The following is a 25,532-nucleotide window of genomic DNA, read 5'->3' on the forward strand; positions in this document are numbered from 1 at the left end:
CTTTTTTTTCCTTGGTGCAGGATACAAGATGATGTATTCTGAAAGCATGATTGAGGACGGACTGAAGGAAGCTTATTTGTGATTCCTTTCTAGAACTAATCACAACTGCCTAAGCAATAACAACCATATTTGAAGGAAACTATATGTTCTTTTGTTAGACTTGAACGCCAAGTTGAAATTGTCTTTTGGCATTGCCTTTTCTGAGATAGACCTCTCTCCTCAAATTTCTACAGAAAAAGTTGTTGCACGATTAAAATTATCATGTACAAATTTTGATTTTTCTACATATTGTGAATGGATATCAGAAAATATAGTAAACAGGAAGAAGAAAAAGGCAAATTTAGAATGCTATTGTATAGGGTCCTATGATATTATGTATTCCCTCTGTTTTACAATGTAATACTTTCTAGCATGACCCATATATATATATATATGTTAATAAATCTAAACACATACATATGTCTAGATTCATTAACATCTAAATAAATATGAACAATGCTAAAAAGTCTTACATTGTGAAACGGAGGAAGTAGTGCCATCATCAGTTTAACTAACCTTCATTGTTTCTCTTAACCCTTCTATAAAAAATCAAACTATATTTTTCCTTTTTTGTAAAGAATTTAACTGACTATTATCTTTGTAACAAACAACCAATTATTCTTACTATTGTTACTTAAGAAAAATGTATATTGTCCCCCTTTGTGATACTAACTGTATCACGTACTTGATTATATACTACTGTATCTCATTTAGTTACTTTCAATTAACACTATGTACACATTGACGGGCGCTTATTCATCTAGTAGATTTAAGGCTGCTTTCGGTTGCAGGGGTTCCAACCCCTCTCTCTCGTTTTCCGCGCGCACGCTTTTCAAACTGCTAAACGGTGAGTTTTTGACAAAAAAGTTTCTATACGAAAGTTACTTAAAAAATCATATTGATCCATTTTTTAAAAAATAGCTAAAATTTAATTAATCACGCGTTAAACGTTGCTTCGTTTTGCGTGTTGGAAGTGAGGGTTCCAAATCCTCACTCCCAAACACATATAACGTATCATCCCTAACTTGTGAGTTGCCCTAGCCCATATCTAGTGACTCAGATAGGGAAAGGTGTCAATCTATATAAGCATGATAGATGGTACAAACTCGTGGCTGTATTCAGCTGCTGTGCATCGCGGCTGCAGCCGCTGCACTGCAAATCCGCAACAATTGGATCAACAATAGAAACACAATAGAAACACTGTTCAAGCTGCTGTTGTCCAGCTGCAGTATCTAGCTTCCAAACAGAGCCCATATCTTCAACGAACGGGACTATCTACAGAACTTATGGCTGTATACATCTCTTGGGATATAGAGGCCAGATTTTATTTAAATCCATTATCTAAAAAATCTACACAACTTGTGACAGAAAATCCCGCCCTGTGTCATGCAAACTTTTTATCATTCGATTAGCTTTAAGATCCATGTACAACATTTTCATTCGATTAGCTTTAAAATCCATGCACAACAGTGATCATATCCTTTTTCTCGCCGCACGCACGCACGAGCGCCACACTCGCCTCCTCCAGCACGCCACCGCCTGGCCTCGGCGCCTCACCGGCAGGCCAGATGGCGCGAACAACGTTCCTCCGCCAGCCACCCAAGTCCACCGCACCCTGCTGGAGGTCCACCCTCCACCATGCACAACATTATCATTCGATTAGCTTTAAGATCCGTGCACAACAGTGATCATATCCTTTTTCTCGCCGCACGCACGCACAAGCGCCACGCTCGCCTCCTCCAGCACGCCGCTGCCTGGCCTCGGTGCCTCACCGGCAAGCCAGTTGGCACGAACAGCGTTCCTCCGCCAGCCGCCCAAGTCCATTGCACCCTGCTGGAGGTCCACCCTCCACCGGCCAACGAGTCCACCACACACTACCAGACCTTCGCCGCCCACGGCCATCCCTCTAAACCATGAGAAAACATCTCTCTTCCCCCTTCCCCATCCCCCTCCCACCTTGACCGCAGCCCAAAACCCTAACTGTTCAGGGCCACTGCCACCTCCCCAGAGCTGCCTCGATTCACCTAAGATGGAGGAGGTTGGCACGAATTTTAGCACGGATCTAGCGGTCCAAAATTCGATAGAAATCCCCCTTAATTTCTGTCGCATGAAGTTAGCAATTCCATTAAAGAACTCTCATGCAAAATAGTAGTGCAACTGAACATCTCAGATGCAAAATATTTTTACAGGGATCATCTCATAAGCATTTTCTAATATAGGTCGAACTGTCTGTTGCTTCTAATTTTCTACTTCCAAAACCCCCAGAACTGGTGTCATTTTCAGCCAGGTCAAAATAGATCCTGAACTCTGACTACTGCAGGCATTCCTCTCAAATATAGTAGCAGTGGTTTATAATGAACTGATTAGACGCTTGAGATCAAGAAAACATCTCAAATTCGTTGGGCTGGGAAACACACTCAATGGCATGGATCAATTTCCTCCGTGGACCTACAGCATCAAGACCCATATCTTTTAGCTGGTTCATTGTAAGGGAAACTATCTGATACATCCCCAGCTTTTCACTGTCCAGTATGTCGACGAACCATCCGAAACCACAAGTGAAAAGCCAATTCTTCAGCCCACCAAATCCAGCAACCCGTCTCTCGAGAAGTCGTGCTCGCATTATCCTATTCGTAACTTGGGAAGAAATAACTGGCAGCTCTTCCTTATAAATGTTTCCAAACGAATTTCCTGCTTTCTCAATATTCTCATGAAACAGTCCTTGGATGGAAGCATGGTTTGCTTTAACAACAGGGGCAACAGGATGGTGAGAAGATGTAGCAATTTCTTGAGCTTTCTTGATGTTGGCAGAAACTTTGATGCCCTCTAGAAGTGGCTCCTGAGCTTTGTTGGTTGTCATCTGCTTTGGATGCTTCTTTCTTGCAGCATCACAGTTTTCCATGCTCTTTTTGGCTATACAAGCTTGTTCAGAACTTATTTTTTGCATATCATCCTGAAGACTTGCAGCTGCAGGTGATGGTGGAGGGATCAGGATGGTGATTCGCTGCTTCTTGACTATCACCCAGTCATCATTCTCATCAATCAAAACCTCTGAAGGTGGTTTGTTACCATCGATGCCTGACATGTCTGCTGCCCAGTTTATAAAATGCCCTTCCTATGGGAAGCTCAAAATCTCCTTACTGTTTAGAAGTGCTACCTACAAGCTACAAGATGAAAAATACGTAGAAGTTTAATACTTATCTTATATTTTCATGAATCATAGAGAATTGAAATGTTAAGTACAGTTTGAAAGTTATATATTGGTAATTCTGGATCCATGGAACATATAGTTAAGTATACAGTTCAATATAATTAGTAACTCTCTGGCACAGACACAAACACATAGTATCAAGGGACTCAGGACACGACATGACACATTCACATGGATTCACCGTGTTTCTGAAAATGCCAACATGATGACATTGTTGTGTACATAAAGAACAATCGCATCATTTCGTTTCGCCTATGTGCAACGGCTAAAACAATAGTCATCAGCAAGCATGAACAATTATCCTGATTCCTCAATTAGAACACTCATTAAGTTTTCCTTGTTACTACATAGACCATGCACATTCCATACACACTATCCTGATTCCTGTGAATTATAATCAGCATGAAATTAATATTGGCTCATCAGACAAGCCAAGACAAACTAAGAACAAAAATGAGGATAATCGGATGGGTATGTTCCATCAAACACTAACTACGAAACAAGGTGAGGGAAGAGCACGCATGTCACACAAAAGTCGCCGGCGAGGGAGGGTACTCCAGCGCGCCACGCTAGCTACCGCAGTCTCGCAAAGCAAAAGAGGAAGCGCGGCACAAAGAACGCCGCATCTGAAATCCCCCAAATTACGGCTTAGGCTAGACGGTGCAGCAGCCGCGAGCAGCTTGCAATCACACGCCCAAAAAAAGCTACAGATTCCGCTGATTTCTCCCCCGACCCTTGCAGCAGGGGGCGGACCTAACTGGGGATTGGTGGAATGAGATCCACTGATCCAGGCGTGGAGGGCGGTGGAATACCTTGGAATCGATGCGAACGAGGAGGCGGCAGGCGGCAGCATCGGCCCCCCTGGCTGGCTCCAAACCCAGCGACCGGCCGTGCGCGCGAGGAGGCCGAGCAGGGGAGAAGGGCTAGGGCGGGGTTGGGAAGGAAGAGGCGCCTCCGGGGCCAGTTCGCCGGCGGCTGCGTGCGCGCGGCGGCGAGGCGGGGGAGAAGACCGGCGGTCACTTTTTTTTTCTTTATTTCTTTTTTTCTTTTTTTTTTTTGAAGCACGAGAGAGGGGATAAACTGTGATGATTGGGGTGACTGTCAACGGAGACGGATAGGAATGATTGGATCCAAACTTAGGTAAATACTTAAATGGGTGCCTCCTTTTCTCACTTTTACCGTTTTCTAACATGTGCTAGTTGTGATTTTTGCATGCTTGTTTAGCTCTATCTTCAACTAGCTTGCTCGTGTAGAAAGTATGCTTGCATAGCCCGTTTTTTAGTTTGCTTCTTGTTAAATTGCCTAAGTTAAGTTTCATGTGTTACCCAGATTATCCTATCATGGTCAAAACGTTCGAAACGTCCGAGTCATTTACTCATTTTTCTGTCTTGCACTGACCGAGTTCGAAATGTCCGAGTCATTTACTCATTTTCCTGTCCTGGCACTAACCGAATTGTCTGATACGGTGCCAACCAAATTGTCCAACTGCATCCGTAGTCGGACCGTCACATCCGGTATCCGACTATCTCATTCGGTCTAATTATTCAAGTTTTTGAAATTTTACCCCCCCCCCCCTCTCCGAGACCCTTTTTAGTTAGGGTTTAAGATATTTGAATCATATATAGGTTGTAAAACTTGGGCTGCACTAGTCTTAAACCTTACACACTAGGTTAGTTTAACTAGATGATATCGAGCGTGTTGCTACAGAGACAGTTAAGTATTACTTAAGAGTACAGCGAGTGAGAATGAACATGAACTATCAAGATGTTGTGGGGTCATGCGTGTGCTCCTCTATAGAAGTAATTCCAGTTAGTGGATTGTAGCTATAATAGGTTTTCTTGTAATTTAATTTTAGTTGTTAGCCTCCCTCCCTAGTCATGATAATCTTGATAATCATGAGGGAAGAGCACAAAGGTGCAAAAACCGTTTTATCTTGAACTAGGAAGAATAACTGAATTATAGAGTAGCTTGTTAGTCTGAAGCACGAACCCCACATATAACATACTACATTCCACACGCAGACTCTGCGTACCAGAAGATTCAGAACCTTCCCACTAAAGATCAGAAAGCTCAAATCTATCACATCTACTAGTGGCTAAAATACTTCAAACATCAAAATCTCAACTATGTCCCTATATCCTAGCGATCACAATTCATTATCAATGATATTTCTGATCATATCAATAGGAATCAGTCCCTCAGTCCTTAGGGCGTCTTTGCTTTGATCTGGACTGAAGAAATACAGTGTTGGAAGTCCTCTTACCTGTATTTTTCACCCATGGTGAGTGTTCAGAAAACATTGTAAAAATAAGTTATAAACCAAAACAAAACTATGATTACTATTTTCTTTGCTCAGTGTGTGCAATGATGTGTATACCTGCATATCTCTTGCAAGTTCATATTCATCATCAGTATCCACCTTCACAAACAGGGCATTGTTTTCATATTCAACTGCAAGCTGACACATTATATGGCAGAAATGTTGAAATCAGTTGATAGTACAAGAGGATGCAAAAAATGAGTTTGCATTATAAGTATATATGGCACTTGGTGAAGTTACTTGAAACCTATAAGTATTACTTCCTCCGTTTCACAATATAAGTCATTCTAGCATTTCCCACATTCATATTGATGTTAATGAATCTAGATAGATATATATGTCTAGATTCATTAACATCAATATGAATGTGGAAAATGCTAGAATGACTTACATTGTGAAATGGAGGGAGTATAAAAGAATATTAGGGAAGATCTAGATACAAATGTGATGGAAACACTATTGTTGAATATATTAAATCAAAGTTTCTTCAATAAATTCAGATTGTCAAGAACACTGGGGTGGAGCTTGCAGGAAAGGCAATATTGTCTCTGACAAATTCAGAGCATACAAAGAATACCACCAGCGTAACAGCCACAAATTTCAGGGAAGATTTTGGAATGGACATAGGCATCTTGCACTGGCTATATCATTCCCTTTCGTTATTAGGCACAGACATACACGTTGGGTCTGCCATTTCTTTACTAATCTAAGTAGAGAATGGTTAAAATTGTTGTAGTCTCATTTTGGATTAGAATCTTGATAAGTAAGTGCTTAATTAACAAGACTAGAGTATTCATGGCACATGACACCTACTAACACCCCAGTTCAGTTTGGTGCTAGCTAGACATTCAGAGACCCTAAATCATACAAATGTTTTCAAAATCATGTGAAGCTTTAAACACTCCCTAAATCAGTTTAATGTATGTTTTCAAACATATGTGAAGATTGTTTTTTTCTTTTTCTTATGGGTGTTTCCTCTTTCATTGCTAGTAATAACTCTACGTGGGAAGGGTGCGCAAACTTGTAATTGGTCAGAGAGTGTTGCCCAACGTTAGAGAGAAGCAAACACTAAACGGGGAATGTAAGATTTGCAGGGCACATATTACCATCTCGATGTCCTGGGCCATGAGGACGCAGGGTCCGCACCACGTCGCGTAGAAATCCACGATGAGGGGCACCTTCCTCTCCCCCCTCACCAGCTCCTCCAGTTCCTTGGCCGTCACCTTCTTCTGCAACCATGAAAGGAGGAAGGAAAGATATATCCCGTTTCAGATACCCAAGTAGGACTCGATCGAGCAGACTCCTCGAACGTAGCCAGGCTCACTGCCAAATGCGAGTCGAGCCTTGCAGGATCGTACCACGAGGTAGTCCGGGGCGATGTACTTGCCGGAGCCTGGGACGTAGGTCTCGGCTGCGGCATTCCGTCGAACGCCTTGCGCGCGACACCCACCGAGGATGACGCCGAGGCCGACGCCGCGGCAGCGGGAGCCGCCATCGCAGGAGAGGGAGGCCGTCGGGGTGGAGTTGCGGGGCGGGCGGAAGGCGCGTCCGGGGAGGGTTGGGGCGGCGCTCGCCGGCAGGAGGGAGGCGGCCGCGGCCATGGCCATGGCTGGGGGGAGCGAGTGTGGGAGAGATAATCCTATCCTGTCTCTGCCTCGCGAGCTGTCGCTACTCTACTCGAGTAAAAAAGGCGAGTTGCCTGTGAGTGATGATGTGAGGGGTAAAAGCCTTAAACATTTGGTTTTCGCTAAATATCTGTCTTGAATAAATCCTGAACTTTACCTAAAAAAACTACAATCACTTCTCCATCCATCTACTTTCATCCATCTATTTTTGATAGTTATATTTCTAAATCTAAAAATTTTATTTTTGATAAGCATATTTCAATCCAACAACTTATCCTCTTAATGACTTTTTTCGGATTTAATGCGTGACTCTTATTTTTCCATACAAGATTGGATACATGAGTATCGAGAAATATAAATATTAATAAATCGCTTGTTTACGAGGAATGACTAGTAACATGTTTAAATGAATGAGAAGTAGAATTACTTATCCTTGGTCTGTGTACCAAGATAAAATATGATTATCAAAAGTATATGAAAAGAGTACAAAATTCTTTCAAAGTGAACAAACATTTAGACAACATCATAAATACTGAATAAAAACCAATACATAGAAAGAAAGCAATTATTGAATCTTCATCCATATATGGCAAAAATCTACGTGACGGTAAGTTCTAAGTTTTAACATGTAGAATATATGAGCTCCTTGTTTTCTTCGCATTTTTTAAGCTATGTCCAGAACCATAAGAGCACCCGCAATGGTAAAGTAAGATACTATCTATAAAACATTGTCCATATTAGCAATAGACTAGATTAATAGTAAACCACTTCAATGATGTCTACATGGGTATCTATAGCTCTCTAATCCATTGCCTCGTCTTTCTCTATAGACTATCTCCAGGTTAGTAGATAGCTTTACTCTCTCTCTCTTCATTTAATCTCTTCCAAGTAGAAAAATATGCTGATATGGATCTCGTGTAAAGAGTCTATAGATAACCATTGCGGATGCCCTAATACAGTACCCACACATTCACACGAATCTTAAGGCCATCATAGAGCAATAATATAGGACCCGCAATGCTACAACATACATGTCTTTTCGTAATCTTAAGCTAAACCCATGAATAAAAAAGACTATTCACCCAAGAATCAAAGGGTAAATTTATGTTGGAAATGCATAAAATATTTTTCATGGTTGTCCACCATAACAATATTCCCTCCTTATCATAGTAAAAAAAAAAAAAAGGGATCGGTGGTCGACCCACTCTGACCGTTCGATTCACCGATCAAACCGTCGGGTCACCGGTCGAACCACCGGTTTTTAATTTATTAATATTATATTTGTTTTGCATTATTTTTAATATAGAACCATCACAAATTGATGAAATATGCATAAATAAACCAGTATATCTATTATTATATGACCACAACATAAAAAAAATAAATGTAGTGTAACTTAACAAACCCATAATGTCATACTGCCATATGACAAATTAAAAACAACTCGATTCTAAAAAAACCACCGCCGAGGTTCACCAGTTCAAATAAAACCTACCGGTTCACCGATTTTTTACCCGTTCGATTGCAGGGATAGTCTTTGAGCTGAACTGAGCTGCCAAGGTCACTGGCTCCAGTTTTTTCCGGTTCAACCACCGGCCAGGTCCCCTTTTTTTACTATGCTCCTTGCTATTCTCCCAGTATATGAAGGTGGAATAAATAATGAGGTTGTCTACGACCCATCGTTCCTTATCGAACGCCAAATCTTCTATTCTACTCCCTCTGTCCCTAAATATAAGAGATTTTGATAGGATGTGACACATCCTAGTATAACGAATCTGAACAAATTTCTATCCTAGTACAACGAATCTGAGCAAAAGTCTATTCAGATTCATTGTACTAGGATGTGTCACATTCCACCAAAATCCCTTATATTTAGGGACGGAGGGAATACTTAATTAATTTGTGCTGAAAACAAAGCACCAAGAATAGGTCTGTTCAGATCTTCAAATTGAAATTCAGTTTACAATTATTATGTTCTTAAGCGAAAGTAAAATAGCCATGAGAACCAAGCAAATAACACTGGGACCAAACACCTATCCTGAAAAACGGATGCCATGTCTGTATCGTTCATAAATCAGGCTTTCATTGAGAACACACAACTTGGGATTCACTTTCCAAACACATTGTTAACTCAGATTTGTGCTACCAATGCCGACGTGAATTTCTCCGTCGGCAAATACACAGCTCCCAGCTACTGCTCCCCTGCTGCATGCCATATGTTTACTGCAATGATCAGCTCCCAGCTACTGCTCCCCTGCTGCATGCCATATGTTTACTGCAATGATCATCTCCTTTTATCTTTGTCACCTGATAACCATTTACAACACTGACTTAACTGAAATGCTGCACAAACCACCCGATACATTGAGACGGAGCATCTGATATAGTGATATGTTAATAATCGTGCGATGCTGAAATGACCACGCTGAAAGTACTACCGGCTCAACAAAAATATCTGATTTCAATCTCTCAGATCACTGGGGAACGCCAATAGCATTATCATACGATGCAATGTTCAGACGTGGATGGAACTTTGCATGCCAGGGGCACAACAGGTTGGCCCCCTAACTTCTAACTACGTAACATCAGGTTAAGGGCAGTAGTGCACATTTTCCAGTTGGTGTATACATTTTGTATTACCTTGGTTGCAGATACTGCTGCTGCTGCGATATTTCCAAATCTTGTGGATGCGATACCGTACATACACTATATATCCATACTGATGACCTGGTAGAAGGCATCACATTACAGCATAACTTTTCAGATATCCCTGCTTGAACTCACGATTTTCAGTGAATGAAGATACGCATTTGAATGCTTGACCAGGTGACGGTAATCAAGTTCTTCGGCATACCAAAGACGCCCTCTATTCAGCACAAGATAGCTTGCCAAAGTCCAAGTCCCTTGTTGACGAGCGTATCAAGGTAGCCAGATAAAGAACATTAGCTTGCCGCAGCCCATGTCACTTGCTGACAGAAAAAGCATGATTGCATTATAGATAACACCGAACTTCAGATCTGTTACATGGAGGTGCGAGCATCGCTGTTCTGACAGTACTGCTCCAGTGTCATCCCATGGAACACGTGAACATCCCTTTCCTGAGATATTTTGATGGATAAATGCATCCAATGGCACCGAGACCATTAATTGGAATTTCACGGATCCTTTGCTAACAATGCACATGGGCAATACAACATGAATTAGCGATTTGAGTGCTGAGATTGTGGGGTGGACGGATAGGATAATTCAGATTGTTCGCCACTCCGTAACTTAGAGCCATCACCCTGCAGAAAACAAATAATGAGTAGAGTCGCTCTTACAGACTAAAGGCATCATTCTCAAGAGTATCCACAGAAAGTACACAATATTCTTCAAACTGATTTAAAACATAACACGTCAATATTAAACATCACCTGTGATGCTTCGGATTGTTGACCATGCTCCATCTTCATGTTCCTTGCATCCTGAAAAGAAAACAGTTCCTGAGAGCAATTGGCAAATAAGATATAACTGTTGTAAACAATAAGAAGCTGAGATGAATTTAATTATGAAGAGAGTAAAAAAATCGACAAGAATGCATAAGAGAACTGAAACTACTAGAACAATGAATTACTAGAGAAATCTCAGCACCCATTGGCACGCCGTTTGTTTAACATGTTCATGTTGTTTAATGCGCTTTTGATTTAAGGCCTCTAAAAGGTTTATGAACGAAATAACTAGTGGATTTATTGGATAGATGCCTGACTGCTTAATATTCACAAATGGATAGATAGGATATATAAAATAAAATGTGGTGGATATTGGTGTCCAAGGGAAAGGAAGTCAATTTTTTTATGGAGCTGTGGAGAAGGCCGCCATGCAGTGGTGCCACACCATTCCGCATAGCTTGGCTTGATCTTTAGTTTTTCACTTTTCCTTGGATCTGTGGTTTGTTTCTCCATTTTGTTTCCATTTTCCTATTTTCCCTTAATTGTTCTCAATCTTCTTTCTCATCTTTTATTCTCTACTATTTTTTGTGTGTATAAGTATATTTAATACCACAGGTCATAAGGAGTGGTTGCAACCTTGGCATCTATGAACTGAACTGGATTTGTTGGATGAGGAGAAGGGTGGATAGTTTGGCTATTTGTAGACATTAAAATTATGGCATGTTTGATATAAATGCTATATCAATTATTTAATTGCTACCCTGCATCCAGAAGGACATGCAAACCTTGATCTTGGGAAGGAGCAAATATTAATGCCCACCAATGGCGGAGCTTCATGGAGGCCAGACTCGGTTCTGGCCCCTCCAGCTCCACGCAAATTACACAGTGTTGAATGTAGGTTGTATTAATAGATAGTGATTAGCCATCGTTAACAGCTTATTTATGTAGAACTCATTTTAGTGGTCCCCTCTTGATAGTCTATGAAGCTCCGCCACTAATGCCCATGTCTCAAGTATTTATGAAAATATAAATGTGCATATGTTTTATTTGCTACATCATACTCCCTTCGTCCCTAAAATACTTGTCTTAGATGGTCAAAGGCAAATTAAGCAAGAGACTAAAAGACTACCATGCCCTTCATTAATATACGGAGAGAAAACGAGGGGGAGAGAACAAGAAGGATGAGGGAGTACTATTGGTTTGATGGCTAAAATAAGAAGAAAAGGTTGAAGTAATATTAAAAATGGGTGGTCAAGGGAGTATTATTGCTGATGATGTTATCATGTTCCTCAGACCTTCCGAAGCAGACCTTTCACTCATTACACAGATCCTTGATCTGTTTGGGCATGTTGCGGGATCTCAAGACCAATATATTAAAGAGTTCAGTCACTCCTATTCAGTGCTCGGAGGAAGATCTTGAGATCATTTCTAATGAATTGTCTTGCAAAGTATATGGGTTTCCATGTACTTATCTAGGCCTTCCTCTCACAATTCATAAACCTACCAAAGCAGCTCTGTTGACTTTGGTTGATAAAGTGGCTGATAATCTCCCGGGTTGGAAAGCCTCCCTCATGAATAGAGCTGGTAGGCTAATTACGGTCAAGGTGGTCCTCGCGGCAATTCCTATTTATCTCATGATGGCAATGGACCTTCCTAAATGACGAAGGAAGGGGTTTTCTATGGAAAGGACAGGAAAATGTTAATGGAGGCAGCTGCCTAGTTTCTCAGGATCGTGCTTGCTGGCCGCTCCAATATGGTGGTCTTGGAATTCACAACTTTGCAAAACTAAGATGGGCTCTAAGAGTGAGGTGGATATGGCTCCAAAAAACCGATCCCACAAGGCCATGGGCTGGGTTGCCCATTCAAGTGTCGCAAAGTGTTCGCACCCTTTTCAACATTGCGGTGGTTACACAATTGGTAATGGTGAGGAGACCAAGCTTTGGACTGACCATTGGCTGCAAGGGAAAACAATTGCGGAATGGGCTCCTAGCCTCTTTCTTTTGATCCCGAAAAAACGAAAGAAGCAGCACAAGCTCTAACTTATGGGTAGATGATATACAAGGAAGCCTCACTATACAGGTTATTTATGAATATCTGCAGCTATGGGACTTGGTGGATGGGTTGATTTTGCAACAAAATGTGTTGGACCAGCATGTTTGGAAGTGCTATGGGTCAGGATCTTACACAAGTAAATCTTCTTAATACTTACTTTGTGGGATCCATCAAATTTGCACCTTGGAAGAGAATATGGAAAAGTTGGGCTCCTCTACGATGCAAATTCTTCACATGATTGGCAGTGAATAACCGATGTTGGACTTCCGACCGTCTTGCCAAGTTCAGGTTGCAACACCCGGATGCATGCCCACTTTGTGATCAAGAAGAAGAAACCATCCAACATCTCTTGGTCAAATGTGTTTTCTCCCGAAAAGTTTGGTTATACATCCTTGAGAAGATAGGAAGGGCGGTGACAGCACCTCAGCCTTCTTCGACTCATTTCTCTAACTGGTGGTTTAAAGCCATCCAAAATGTCCCTAAGGAGGAGAAGAAGGGCCTGAATTCCTTGTTCATCCTAGTGGCTTGGGAAATTTGGAAGCGTCGTAAAGATTGTGTTTTTAATGGGGCTACGCCTAATATTTCAGTGGTTGTTCAAGCCATGGCTAGGGAGAGTACTCTTTGGAGCATTGCTGGAGCCAAAGCACTCCATGAGCATTTTTGTAAGTCGCTACCTCTTGATGGCCAATTCCTCTTAGGGGTTGTTTTAGTGGTGCGTCATGTTGTGACGCATTTTTCCCTTTTTGGGTCTCTTCAGGGATAATTTGGATCTGTCTTGTAAATATTTCTCTTCTTCTTAATCTTCTTCTCAATGAAATGAAGCGCAGTTCTCCTGCGTTTTCTAAAAAAGAAAATAGGTCTAGTGGAGTCCACTCTAAAAATACAATCTTTGTGGAGGCATTTAACTATTTGCCACTTTCAGATTTGGTGTTTAACTATTTGCCACCCCATGCCAATGACATGTGGGTCCAATGGCAAATAGTACTTATTTGACACGGTGGCATTGACATGTCTAGTTAACATTTTTCTATATCCAACTCATGTCTAATTTTGTGAAGGTACTAGGACCAAATTGCTTTTGTTGAGGATTAGCAACTTGTCACATGTAAGTTGTCTAAAATTGCCTAAAACTTCATTTAGACCGAAGGCTTTAAGTTTCTAATTGATTCCACATGAGCGTAAAGATTATTTATGTCAAATGTATCTTTTTTTTCTGCGAATGCCATTTTCTTATATGTAAGTAAAAATATCAAATAGGGTTTGCTCATATATATCCTAAAAACTTTCACGTTCAGACTCATATAGATCAGCAATACTTCTCATACATATAATTTTGGCATTGCAGTATCATACTGGTTCGCGAGCCGGTCAGTCCATTGGTTCATAGTTTACTAGTCCGTGCACTTGTGGTCCAACTGCCAAACCAGCCGGGTCAAAAAATGTTATGTTTAAATAGTTTTCTAAACTAGAATGTACTAAGCCTATATCTAATACAAATTGGTCATATGTATATCATAGTTGTCTACCCTATCAGATAATTATTGTGCCTCGGTTAATTTTGAGCCCATCATGATTCCCGCAAGCTTCTAGGTTTTCCCTGCTATGCAACGGTTTTTTTTCTTTTGCACGGGCCAGGTGCAACTGGAGTGGTCCAGCTGGCAGCAGTGGCCAGACGCGCGAGTAATTGAGTGACACACGGGGGTGCAAGCGTGCACGAGGGGGCTCACATGGTTAGCAAATTACATGGCCAGGTGGACCAAACAGCTGGCAGCAACACCGCCAGCTTTAGATGTACTAATGTTAACATGACATAGAAGTAGTAAATTAGTCACACTGGTTCTAAATATCGATGAGAATTCAAGTTTCAATAAAGCCAAGTGAATGTGAGACATGCTGAGTTGTTAACACTCATTCTGTTCTTTTTTAGGTCGGGTAGAATGAGATTAGTACCTGAGGATTTAATTCACAACTCTGAGAATTGGCCCCTTGTTGGTTTGTTTGCTGTTGAAGGTATTGCTGCATCTGCTGTTGGATAAACTGTTGCTGCTGCTGCTGCTGCAAAACTACCATTTGCTGCTGTTGCTGCTGAAATAGTTGCTGCTGTTGCTGTTGAAATAGCTGCTGTTGCTGTGTCATGTTTTGTTGCTGCTGTGGCATCTGCGAGAGATACTGTTGTTGCTGCAATAATTGCTGTTGAAGTAGCTGCTGCTGCAGCTGTTGCTGCTGTTGATACATCTGCTGCTGCTGCATAAGATACATTTGCTGCTGTTGCTGGAAATAAACTTGCTGCTGCTGCACAAGTTCGCTTTGATGATCCATTTGAGATTCAAGTTTCTGCGGTTTATTTTGTTCATGTCTAGTATCCCCCGAGGAAGGTAACTGACTGTATTTTTGGTCAGGCTGTTGCTGAACTGGCAGTGCATGCTGTTGTAGCTGTAGTTGTTGCTGTTGTTGCTGCTGCTGCTGCTGCTGCTGCTGCTGCTGCTGTACTTGTTGCTGCCAAAGTACCATCTGTTGGTTCAGCTGTTGTACCTGCTGCATAAAATTTTGCTGGAGATGCTCAGTTGGAAGCTGCTGCTGTTGCAGGCTCTGCAACTGCTGATTGTGCTGGGCCTGCAGGTAGTACATCTGTTGCTGGTAGTATTGCCACATCTGAGATGCATACCCCTGCATCGTTTGGAGGCTTTGCTGGTCTCCCTGGTTAGGCTGTGCAAAGATTTGAGCTTGACTCTGCGAGGATGCCTGGACATTCTGAGGAATTTCATAAGCAAGCCCTTGCTGCTGCGTATTTTGTTCAGCCAAAGAAAGCTTGTCGGATTGGTGCATTTGAGAACTAACAATCTGGTGCTGAAGTTGAGCTTGAGATGTCACTGCGGTGCTAGGTGAAAATTGGGAAGATGTGGTAGCTGGTGTAGTTGCCATTTCTGAGCTGGATGGTCTTGCACAGTCTGGCAGCTGTTGTGGCTGTGCAGATTGAACATGCTCTTGACTGAGTGCAGATACTTCCCTATCATGTTGAGTTGCATCTGGACTATCACTAGACTTCTCTATATTTGCGTTACTGAGAGACATATCATCCTTTGTTTCCAGTTGTCCCTGGATTTTATCATGCTTCTTTTCCTCCAACTCAGGAGATATTCGAACTGGATCAGGAGAAGTTTCTTCCTTGGGTAAGCTTGCCACAGATGGAGAATCAGATCTTGGGCATATTGCTCCTTGATCAACACTAGCAGATACATCAATGGTGTTAGCTTTGTCTAGAGCACTTATCTTGGAGAAAGAATTAGATTTGGAAGGAGAATCACAAGTAAATGATTCTGCATGTGGAGCATTCTCACATACAGATGGATGAGATTCTGTTGTCTGATCATTTTGTTCGCATGACTCATGAGTACCGTGTGCACTCACTTGGTTTTGCATTCCAGATTTGTCCAAGTTATGTTGACTATCAGTCATGTCAATGCATTCCTGAGCTGTATCACCAACCTCATGATGCACATCAACATTCCCTAATATGTTCTGCTCTTCTACTGTATGTCCTATTCCTGAATCCACAGTGCTCTTGTCCACTTGCAACCCAACCACTTTATCAACTAGCAGAGAAGTATCACTTTTGGACAACTGTTTCAATGTTATTGCGTCTTTTGGAGAATCATCTTGAGAAACAATATAATTTTCAGTTCTTCTCCTCTTGTTATTCTCTTGCAGGCTATTCTCACTGTTACAATACTGCTGCAACATGTGCCTTGTGTTGTGAGGGAATAGTTTACTGTGCCGAGCCCATGCCTTTCTGAGATCTCTAACATCCCCGTAAAGGTCAACAAACTGCAAGCAGGAGATAACTAAGGCCAGAGAAATAACTTATGCAGGAAGCAATGAACAATTATAAAGACTCTAAGTTTGTGCTGCAAGCAAGTGTACTGAACCTTTCACAAGCATGACTAGCAAAATAGAGCAAACATGAGGCATCTATATGTATGAGTAGTAAAAAATTTGGCTAGAACTGGCACGAAAGCAATAAGTTGTTTGGATAGACTATGGGATAGTTTATACTTTAAGGTGCTAGGTGAAACTTTGGTGAGTAATGGCACAAATAGAAGCTAGAAATTGTCAAACTAAACTCAAAATGAACCATTGAACATTTGTTTCCCCTTCAGAGGATACAATCACTGTTACTAACTACACCAGAACTAAAGTTAAATGACGCGTTTAGTTTATTCTACCCTGAAATTAGATAGCACAGGGTTTCTGCTCATTTCAATGCCAACCAAGAACCAAGAAATAGGGCCATACACCAATGTAATAAGATCCAGTCATCCATGCTAGGTTTGAAGAACCTGCAGATTGGGTTATCTGTCCTGTTATTAAAAATCTAAATGGTGAGGCGGAATGGCAGATCAACCCAACACAATGGCAGGAAGTGATTGCAGTAGTTAATCGAGGAGGTTTACTGTTTAGTGTCTTAAAAACTATAACATATGCACTGAATTGTAACAAGCAAAAGGACGAACATCGAGTCAAAACTCTCTAACCTCCAAAAATAGCAATGAAATATCTTCACGGTCTTCACGACTTAAAACTGTTGATATATCAGATCCAGGAACTACAGCATTAGAAATAACAGAATCAAGTATAGGAATTTCTGTGGGTCCTCCATGTGTACTCATGAACTGCATGAATCCCTGATGAGAATAAAAATACATCAACAGAGCCCCATTCAATAACAAAATAAATAACATAATGGATGTAGAGTCCCGTTGTTTACTCAACACAAGAACAATATTCATTACACAACACACCTTGATCAAAGCTTTACAGGGTGCTTGTTTTATCCCCTCAACAAATACTTCTTTAGCTTCACTAATGTTATGATTTACCTGTAGAATATAGAGCATATCAGCTGAAAAGCAGGAAGATGAATAATGGAAGATGCAGAAAGTAGTTAGTGAAGAATATTGCACAAGAGTATACCCTACATAGGTAATCTGCCAGAACATAAAATAAGTTCCTCATATCTTACCATAGAGGTACACATAGTAATACAGCAAACCCTAATTCCAGTACATTGCAAACCATCATGGAAATGGGAATATATGCTAGAGAGTAAGAAATACAATCTAGTGATCTACAGGTTTCTTTCACATAACACATAAATGATGCCTCTGCGGAAAGCGTGAAATGGCAAATATATTACAACTTATTCTTAACCAAATTCATATGAACATGATATCAGTGACAAAGAACTCTGTTTCCTACCGCATATTTGAATTGTGCAAAATTTGTGTACAAGTCTGGAAGAATTTTAACGTTCTTCTGCATGGCATCCTGAATTGCAGTCTCATATATTTCAGAAGCTGCTTTAGTATTTCCCTGTGAACAATGAATGGTGAGATTGAATGATAATATGATGGAGAGAACATAACTCTTAACCACAGAAAAATCTGGTAGTATACCATGCGTTTCTCCATGTTTGCCAGCCTATTAATGTTCGCACAGAAATTCGAAGTGAGATTATTGCTTCCTTCAATAAAAAGAGAACGAGCACCTTGTGCATCACCAATTTGCTCTTTAAACATCGCATAATACATGTGGAATGTCGGGACTCCCTGCTTGGTGGGAAAAGGCAGAGAAGCTAACATTGATATTCCAAAATAACAAGTGAATAAGCTATAGGCATCTTTCCAGATGGAGAAGACAGAATGCTAACACTGGTTAAATTCATTTTGAGAACTGCATTGTCACACGACTTATATTCTAAAGTTCAATATAGTGATTTCAGAAACAGAATTTACGCTATATTGCAAAGGACTGAAATTGGAAACATATACATCACTTAGTGGGTGGATGATGTTAGTAAATTGAAAAGTCAAAATGGTAAAGCAGTTAATACTATTAGTCTATTACTAACTGAAGGAAAATGTATATAAGCTGCTCAGTTAAATGAAGCAAATGGATTGATTTGGAGGAAAATAACAAAAATTCGAGGCAAAGAACTCAAGAAAACTTTTTTTCACCCACACGATGGAATAATGGCTCATAAAACCCACAGCCAGACAAGTCAGAATTTCGGTTGGTGTTGCTAGTGGTGGCTAATGCATAATAGTGAAAACTTTGATAAAGAATGTCAAAAGAAGCTAAAGAAAAGCTGTAGATATCAGCAGCACCATGAATGGTTTTATGAAATATGATGTTAGGGAACTGTTGAGTTGTTTAAAAGTAACAAATTCAAGTCATGTGAGCACTGAAAATACAAAGAGAAACAAATGAACTGTACTTAGTACCAAAGGTTACTAGATACAAAAAGAAGAGAGATGGAAGAGAAAAAAATTATAGTAGTAAATGGGAACTGAATACCGATGCAAATTTTTATGACCACTGACTAAATACCCATGCTTTGCTATGGATAAAAACGAATTATACACATTTTGCATGATGTTTTGGTATGATAGAATTGCATTCTAAAGATGAATAAGGTATTATGCGGAAGGATTGGTTTATAGTAAGATTGAAGAACATAGAGAAGTAGTAGTTGGTAAGGGTTGCTGCCACCACCACTGCCTTCTTTAAAGAAGTATAGAAATATATCACGAATTAATTGGAGTCTCTGAAAAAAAAAGAGACAATCCAATAGGTGTTTTTGTGGTGTTGATTTTGAAATGCAATTTTAGTGAGGATACACGTGAATACTAGCATTTAGCAAGGACATTATCACTGCAATTAGCTAATATGTGTCATGTTACATGTATTGTGGTTACTGCAATGCATACAATGATGCGCATGAACAGTGGGCCCAGTACAAGGATTGGAAAAACTTTACTGTGTCAATTAAGTTCTCTAGATGTACAAATATTTTATTAATTATGTAGAATAAGGCTAAATTACTTGCAATAGAAATGTTTCTAAAGATGAGGGCAGATTCCAATTAGTCCATTCCTAAATAATAATCGGTATATATGCATCAGATCCTACAACAAGAATGAACGCAGAGAACTCCTGGCATATGCACATCATTTTTTTTAACATCACATCCACTTAAGTAGCCATCATGAACAAAAGATTTAGAATTTAAGTGCTTCCATTTTCTCCATTATGAGGTTCTGAAATCTCTATGCCAAAATGAAAATGATCTTAAAATTACAAAAGGACTACTGGTTCTTTTGTTTGACTGTTACAATAAGGGATAGATAAAAATCTGAATGTGTGCCGGGCTATAGTTATCTGAATTTTGCAGCCATAGCAAGGACAAACAGGAACACAGTACCAGCCCAGAAAGGTAACTTCAAATGTTCATATTTTCATAATATTACTGTTCTGTTTTATGCTATGCATGCAAGTACAGCTGTACAGGTATGCAAACACAGCCAAATAACTGCTGAAAGAGTAAACGAAGTCAATAATAAAAAGTAAAGATAATGAATATGGAGACAGAGGGACTGTTTGGCTTTTTAGCAAGTTTTGCCCAGCTAAGATAGGCCAAACTAGACCAGTTAAGTTAAAACCTAATGACTTGTTTGGTTCTGTTCCTTTGCTCCATAAAATTGAAATAAGATGTGTTTAAGAAAAGGATAACAATCTCTGAGAAACATCATATCTTGTTTTGTTTTGAAATGTTTATATCCAACAGGTATAATCCATGAACTAGATAGAAGATAACTTTGCGTTAAATCGGTTAGCAGTTGTTGGTTTGCTGCCCTTAAATTTGATAGCATGTATGGAACCACTTATTATCACTTATTCCTATTCATTCTCATTTTTCAAAGTTACTGACTAGCTATGGAGACAAGGGACTAAGAACAATTACCATCAAGAAAGTTTTCCCATGCAGGAGAACCGATCTAGCCCTGCCAGCAGCAAGTTTTCCCTACTATTATTAGGCTACTGTTTATTAGTGTCGCATAAAACCCGAAATGGGGCGTGACCAAGTGGTAAGGCAGTGGGTTTTGGTCCCGTTACTTTTTTGGTTGTCCAGGAAAGACTTTATTCCAATCCAAACACACGGAAATAAATCTACAGTGCTTGGCAGTCACCACTACAGATAATGTCATAATGAGTTAACATGAGACTATCTATTATTTTGAATCTCCTTCGAAAACTTTAGCGGTTTAGCCTATAATTTTTGGAATCAATAAAACACGTCTTAATGATAACATAAATTGGTTCTGCATATCCTCTCTTTTTTTAACATGAGTTTAAAAGAATATAATATGTATCGAGACAGTAATTTGCCAAGCAATACCTTCACAAAATATGATGACGCTCGACCAAGAGCATAGCTTGCAATCTCTCGGCCACCCTTAGCATCCACAAATTCCGCATAGCGGATCCAAAATTCAGAATAATTAGCACAAGGAATCAAACACCTCTCATAAAGTTTTACAGCCTGTTATTGAAATGAAAGGATACAATATGTAATCAGATGTTAGGATGGATGAAGCTAGTCAGAATGGCAAAAAATCTACAAGAAAAATACCCAGTCAAAATCGCCCTTCTTCTCAACAAAGTCAAGATACCGGTGCCAGTTTTCAAGCTGGTCATCATCAAGTGGCTTGACATGAAAAAATGGTCTCTTTATGGATGCCTCGAAGCAAGAGATTTCTTTATCGATTTTACTGGACCTTTGGTAGAGACTTTCCCCAGAAAGTAAGTACTGCTTGACTGCATCAGCCCTAAGGTGCCCACTATGTTCATCAAGTAAGGCAGAAATCTTAATTGAAGCATCCACTTCAGAATCCTCAGCCTTTATCACTTCCAAAGTACGCAAGTTTTCTGATGACCTTTCAGCACCAGCAGCCTCATGTTCCATCAAAGTTACCAACTTTCTGAAGCTGATAAGGTTTGCAACAAAAAAATAAAAGGGAAAGTCAGACTTTTAACAATTGGCACATTGACAGACTTTGTTACATGCAATGTTCTGGCATCTAACTGCCCTAGGTGTTGACTGCAACTCATACAACTACAACTACCAAACAGTTTGGATCTATTGACCATCCTAGTACATGTTTTTTAACATTTCAGTGCAAGGTTATCATTTGCTATGATCTTCAGAAGGTGGCTTTGGATTATAACAAACACAGCAAATCCTTGTCTAACATTGAGAGAGAAAAATAGCATCCATTGCAGAGAGTAAAAAATGGGCTGTTAAGGCTGTCTCTACATTAATTACCATCTATCTATTTGCCCATAATAGTATTACCGAATTGTTGTTGTTCATATTGATACCATCAGCAAGCACTAGTTTTTCATTAAAGAAAAACGAACACGATGCTACCACATGACACAACCAGAGACCTAAACATCTCAGAAATGGTAAAGAAAAAACAGTATTGTGTTTGAGGTTTATATATATATTTACTCATGAACCAGGCCAAGATCAAGGATTAAAAGTTTCATTGGATTTAGGATTGGAGTCAACAGCTGCTGTGGATTGGTGCCATGGGATCAGGTACCCAAAAAGCTCTTGGCAGAAACCACATCCAGTTAAGATGTGCACCTAGCAGGCTAGCACTAATTCCAACTTTCCTAGTTAGTTTAGATTGATATCTCTATTTTTTTCGGTTCATCTACAGTTTCCAGGTTATATATGTTACCTATATATGAAGGTAGTCTGCTTGTATGAGGGGAAGGGAAGGATAAAACCTTGTAAAGGCATTTCCCACCAAAACAGCCTATCAGAGTCCTAGTTGCATTGGGGGAGAAATCCATGTGATGTGACAAGGGGAGTTCAGCCCTATGTTTTTCTTGTGTATCCTTCGTAATAACAGCGATGATAAAAGGAGGAACGGTATAGAACTAAAAGGTATAAGATATGGATCAAAAGATCAAGAACTACATGTTGCAATGGTAGCCAATGTGATATATAATAAGATGATATTATTGATATACCTCTCATAGTACCGACGCAACTTCTTTGTAGGAAATTTTAGGGTGTCAATATAAATTGTAGCAAGCTGAATTAACTGCTTTTGAGATTTTTCAAATTCTATGTACTTGTCCCATAGGTGATAGCACAAATAATCCTTCCCAACAAGAGATAAAGCCCTTTCGAATAATCTGCAAAAATTAAAAAAAAAAGTTTAGTTGATGGAGTAAACTACAGCAGAAACGTGATGAGACATATCACAAGCTGGCCTGATCAGAGAAGGACCACCTGAAAATCACTGCAGGCTATTTCAACATTGCATTTTATGGCATGTATATCAATTTCCGTATATTCCGGGTCAACTTGACCAGGTATGTTTCACAATCAATAGTGTATCCACAAAAGTCGATAGTTCATTTGGTGCAAATTTTCCCTTCAAGCACAAATTTTCCCTTCAAGCACACAGAGATTAAGAGATAGAAGGCCTAGTTCGCCACTTCATCAAGCAGCACCAAACGAAAACAACCCAACCAAAAGTTTCATGCTAGAAGTATATGCATATGCAAACATTCCTGACCTATTTTCTTAGCACCAAGTTACCAACCAATCAGTAAACACATAGTATTTCTGCCATTAACCTTTCTTAAACATCTTGGAACCTTGGATAAATAACACATAAAACTATTATTGCTGGTTCAGGTAATACATCAGTTTAACTATTTAGAAAAGGGTTTTAACTATTTAGAAAAGGGTTTTATCATGACAACTTTATTTGAAAAATGCTTCCTCTTGTCTTCTCTCAATCACAAAACATAGATACTATTGCATCATCATTAGAATTGTTTGCATAGAGATCAAAGGAACTAGAGAAGATTCAGGTGCATCAGAAATTTTTTTACTTCAACATCTAAAGAAGAAAATGTTTGGCTTCAAAGCACAGATTACACATGTTCTTTTTTTTTCGATTTCACCTTCTAATATGAGCAGGCTCTTCATATGTGCACATAGCAAATCCACAATAACTGACCCAAAGATCAATAGAGTGAGGCACTGCTTGGACTGCTTGTTCATACACCTCCTCCACCTGTTTGTTTGTGCATAGTCGTGCTTTGTGGGCTGCATACTTGATCCAGTAGCCATAGCACAAAGGAAATTCCAATAAGAAGCTGTGGTACACCAAGTCAATAACCTCGATGTCATTCTGAAAGAATGCAAACATCAAAAACCAGAGGCTGGCTTAACATAGAATGACAAGGGAATTAAAGAAAAACAAATCATATTTCCAATTTATGTATGCAGATGTAAAGGAGATGTGATATTAAATTACATAAACAAACTAAAGTGAAAAGGAAACATTTCACTAACCATTGAAGTTTCTTCAGCAGCTTTAATTAATGACACCCAAGCATCAAAGTCGTGTCTGTTGCTATCACGTAATGACTGAATGGTGTTCTTCAAAATATCTGGTATGTAAAAGAATACTCTAAGTCCAGTGCATTCTTGAAATGCAAATCAACCATCAATTACTGTCAACTAACTGAAAGACAAGATATAGGAAGCTTTCCTGAATTCATATCATAAAGTAAATGATAGTGTAACATTATCCTAAATCCTACGGGACTAGAAATCCTTGGTGTATAATCATATTCCAAATTTTCAACTCCTCTGTCACCAGACATGGCCCACAATGTTATTCGTATGACTTGATCTGGGCACAACCTAAATATAAGGATAAAATTTTGATGGTTTGAACCAAGAAATTGTACGCAGTGGCTATGCAGTGAAACATGCCAACAACAAAGCCCTAAAAAAACCAACTCATAGGGCTTGAAGTGTCGACTGCTGAAGCCAAGCCCACAAGCATCCGCACAACTCCACATTCTCTCAGCTTCATAAACAGGAACGAAGAGCGCCCTGCTCCTCAGCTAAAACAAAAACTCACATCAACCCCCCGTAGGTTTGGATTCGGATGGCTCCTCCAAGCTAGCCTAGATCGCAGGGCACGCGGTTCACGAATTCGGAAAAAATCTTGCTGAGGAAAAAAAAACTCACAACCAACTGGAGCTCACAACGATTTTGAACTAATCCTAACCCCTCGGACAAAAACCCCCCACACCCCCAGCGACTGGGCTCACCTAGCTGCGACGGCAAGGGCTCCGGCGCCGGCGCGCCGGCCCCGGGCTGCTCCTCCTCCTCCATCTCCGCCGTCTCCGGCGGCGCTAGGGCGGCGGGGTCGGGGGAGTCGAGTCGAAGGGGGCGGCGTTTGCTTAGCCTACACGGCGGCCCAGCCCTTCCCCTGCCCGTTGCTTCGGTCGGTGGTGCTGTTCACACTTCACACCCTCGTTGATGGGAATAGAGGAGGAGGAGGAATAGAGGGTGGGCTGGTGGGCTTGGGAGGCCCGACCCAATCGTTGATGGGATGGGCTGTGCCGTCCATGGTCTGGTCTGTAACAGTGGGAATAACGTTGAGTTTGAATAACGTCCTTCAACCGTAATACCATGTATAATGTGTTCCTTAACTCTAAAAACTAGTGCAAACAAAATCTTAAAGATGGTTTGGACAGTGGTTTTAGCTGACATGGTATTACATGGCTGGTTTGACTTAGTCGTCATCCCACGTGGTGTTGGCGTCGCACTAAAAGCAAGATTAAAAAAAATTAAAAGTAAGAAAAAGTGGGGGTCCACCTGTCAGCCTAATAAAAAGCTAAAAAAAAGTGGGACACACGTGTCAGTGGGTCACCCCCTCTCTCCTCCTTCCTCTACTCAGTGGGACCCCACATGTCGATGTCCAATCTCTTGGTCCGGCTTGTTGCCGTTGTCGGGGCCCACGAGGAAGAGGGGGCCATGGATGCAGATCGTGAGCAGCGACGCAAGGTGGATAGGCTGGCGAGCGGAGAAGGGGCGATAGGATCCAGCTCTTGGGGGCAAGACCGGTGGCAGGAGATGGAGACAGGGATTGAGCAGCTGAGCCGGCGGTAGCCTCTAAAGGAGCCAAGGG

General features: G+C 40.5%; 3 protein-coding genes across 6 annotated transcripts; all 3 read right to left on the reverse strand.

Moving 5' to 3' along the window:
• Window positions 1-1,243: 1,243 nt before the first annotated feature.
• Window positions 1,244-4,365, reverse strand: LOC4345434 (uncharacterized). The gene is made up of 2 exons (NM_001422546.1): window positions 4,063-4,365; window positions 1,244-3,203 (listed from the first exon to the last, which is right to left on the reverse strand). The coding sequence occupies exon 2, from the start codon at window positions 3,122-3,124 to the stop codon at window positions 2,417-2,419; it is 708 nt and encodes a 235-aa protein (NP_001409475.1). The 5' UTR covers window positions 3,125-3,203; window positions 4,063-4,365; the 3' UTR covers window positions 1,244-2,416.
• An 834-nt stretch (window positions 4,366-5,199) lies between these two features.
• Window positions 5,200-7,263, reverse strand: LOC4345435 (thioredoxin-like protein CITRX, chloroplastic). The gene is made up of 4 exons (NM_001422547.1): window positions 6,929-7,263; window positions 6,677-6,799; window positions 5,628-5,708; window positions 5,200-5,513 (listed from the first exon to the last, which is right to left on the reverse strand). Exons 1-4 carry the CDS (start codon window positions 7,175-7,177, stop codon window positions 5,397-5,399), a joined length of 570 nt encoding a protein of 189 aa, NP_001409476.1. The 5' UTR covers window positions 7,178-7,263; the 3' UTR covers window positions 5,200-5,396.
• Window positions 7,264-9,109: 1,846 nt separating this feature from the next.
• Window positions 9,110-24,861, reverse strand: LOC4345436 (pre-mRNA-processing factor 39-2). 4 transcript variants are annotated; one of them, XR_001548302.3, is made up of 14 exons: window positions 24,670-24,861; window positions 23,900-23,997; window positions 23,506-23,735; window positions 22,558-22,725; window positions 21,146-21,500; window positions 20,912-21,055; window positions 18,129-18,281; window positions 17,932-18,045; window positions 17,475-17,552; window positions 17,208-17,357; window positions 14,626-16,500; window positions 10,609-10,677; window positions 9,836-10,479; window positions 9,110-9,502 (listed from the first exon to the last, which is right to left on the reverse strand). XR_001548302.3 is itself a non-coding variant. In XM_015794809.3 (13 exons), exons 1-13 carry the CDS (start codon window positions 24,731-24,733, stop codon window positions 10,396-10,398), a joined length of 3,564 nt encoding a protein of 1,187 aa, XP_015650295.1. In that variant the 5' UTR covers window positions 24,734-24,861; the 3' UTR covers window positions 9,110-10,395. The 4 variants fall into 4 exon arrangements, 3 of the variants coding, with proteins under 3 accessions (XP_015650295.1, XP_015650294.1, XP_015650296.1); XM_015794809.3 differs by having other exon boundaries at window positions 9,110-10,479; window positions 10,609-10,659; XM_015794808.3 differs by having other exon boundaries at window positions 9,110-10,479.
• Window positions 24,862-25,532: the final 671 nt, after the last annotated feature.

The sequence above is a fragment of the Oryza sativa genome, chromosome 8 (genome assembly GCF_034140825.1).
Source record: "Oryza sativa Japonica Group chromosome 8, ASM3414082v1".
NCBI lineage: Eukaryota > Viridiplantae > Streptophyta > Magnoliopsida > Poales > Poaceae > Oryza > Oryza sativa.

Bases quoted from the DNA above. Each gene is read 5' to 3' on its own strand.
- LOC4345434 (NM_001422546.1), bottom strand. From the start codon at position 3,124: ATGTCAGGCATCGATGGTAACAAACCACCTTCAGAGGTTTTGATTGAT.
- LOC4345435 (NM_001422547.1), bottom strand. From the start codon at position 7,177: ATGGCCATGGCCGCGGCCGCCTCCCTCCTGCCGGCGAGCGCCGCCCCA. The intron at 6,800-6,928 runs GTACGATCCTGC...TCATGGTTGCAG, and splicing joins TCGCCCCGGACTACCTCGTG to AAGAAGGTGACGGCCAAGGA. The intron at 5,514-5,627 runs GTATACACATCA...TGAAAAATACAG, and splicing joins AACTTGCAAGAGATATGCAG to GTAAGAGGACTTCCAACACT.
- LOC4345436 (XM_015794808.3), bottom strand. From the start codon at position 24,733: ATGGAGGAGGAGGAGCAGCCCGGGGCCGGCGCGCCGGCGCCGGAGCCC. The intron at 21,056-21,145 runs GTATTTTTCTTG...TTTCAATAACAG, and splicing joins AGAAGGGCGATTTTGACTGG to GCTGTAAAACTTTATGAGAG. The intron at 17,553-17,931 runs GTAGGAAACAGA...TATATTCTACAG, and splicing joins TTGCACAATTCAAATATGCG to GTAAATCATAACATTAGTGA.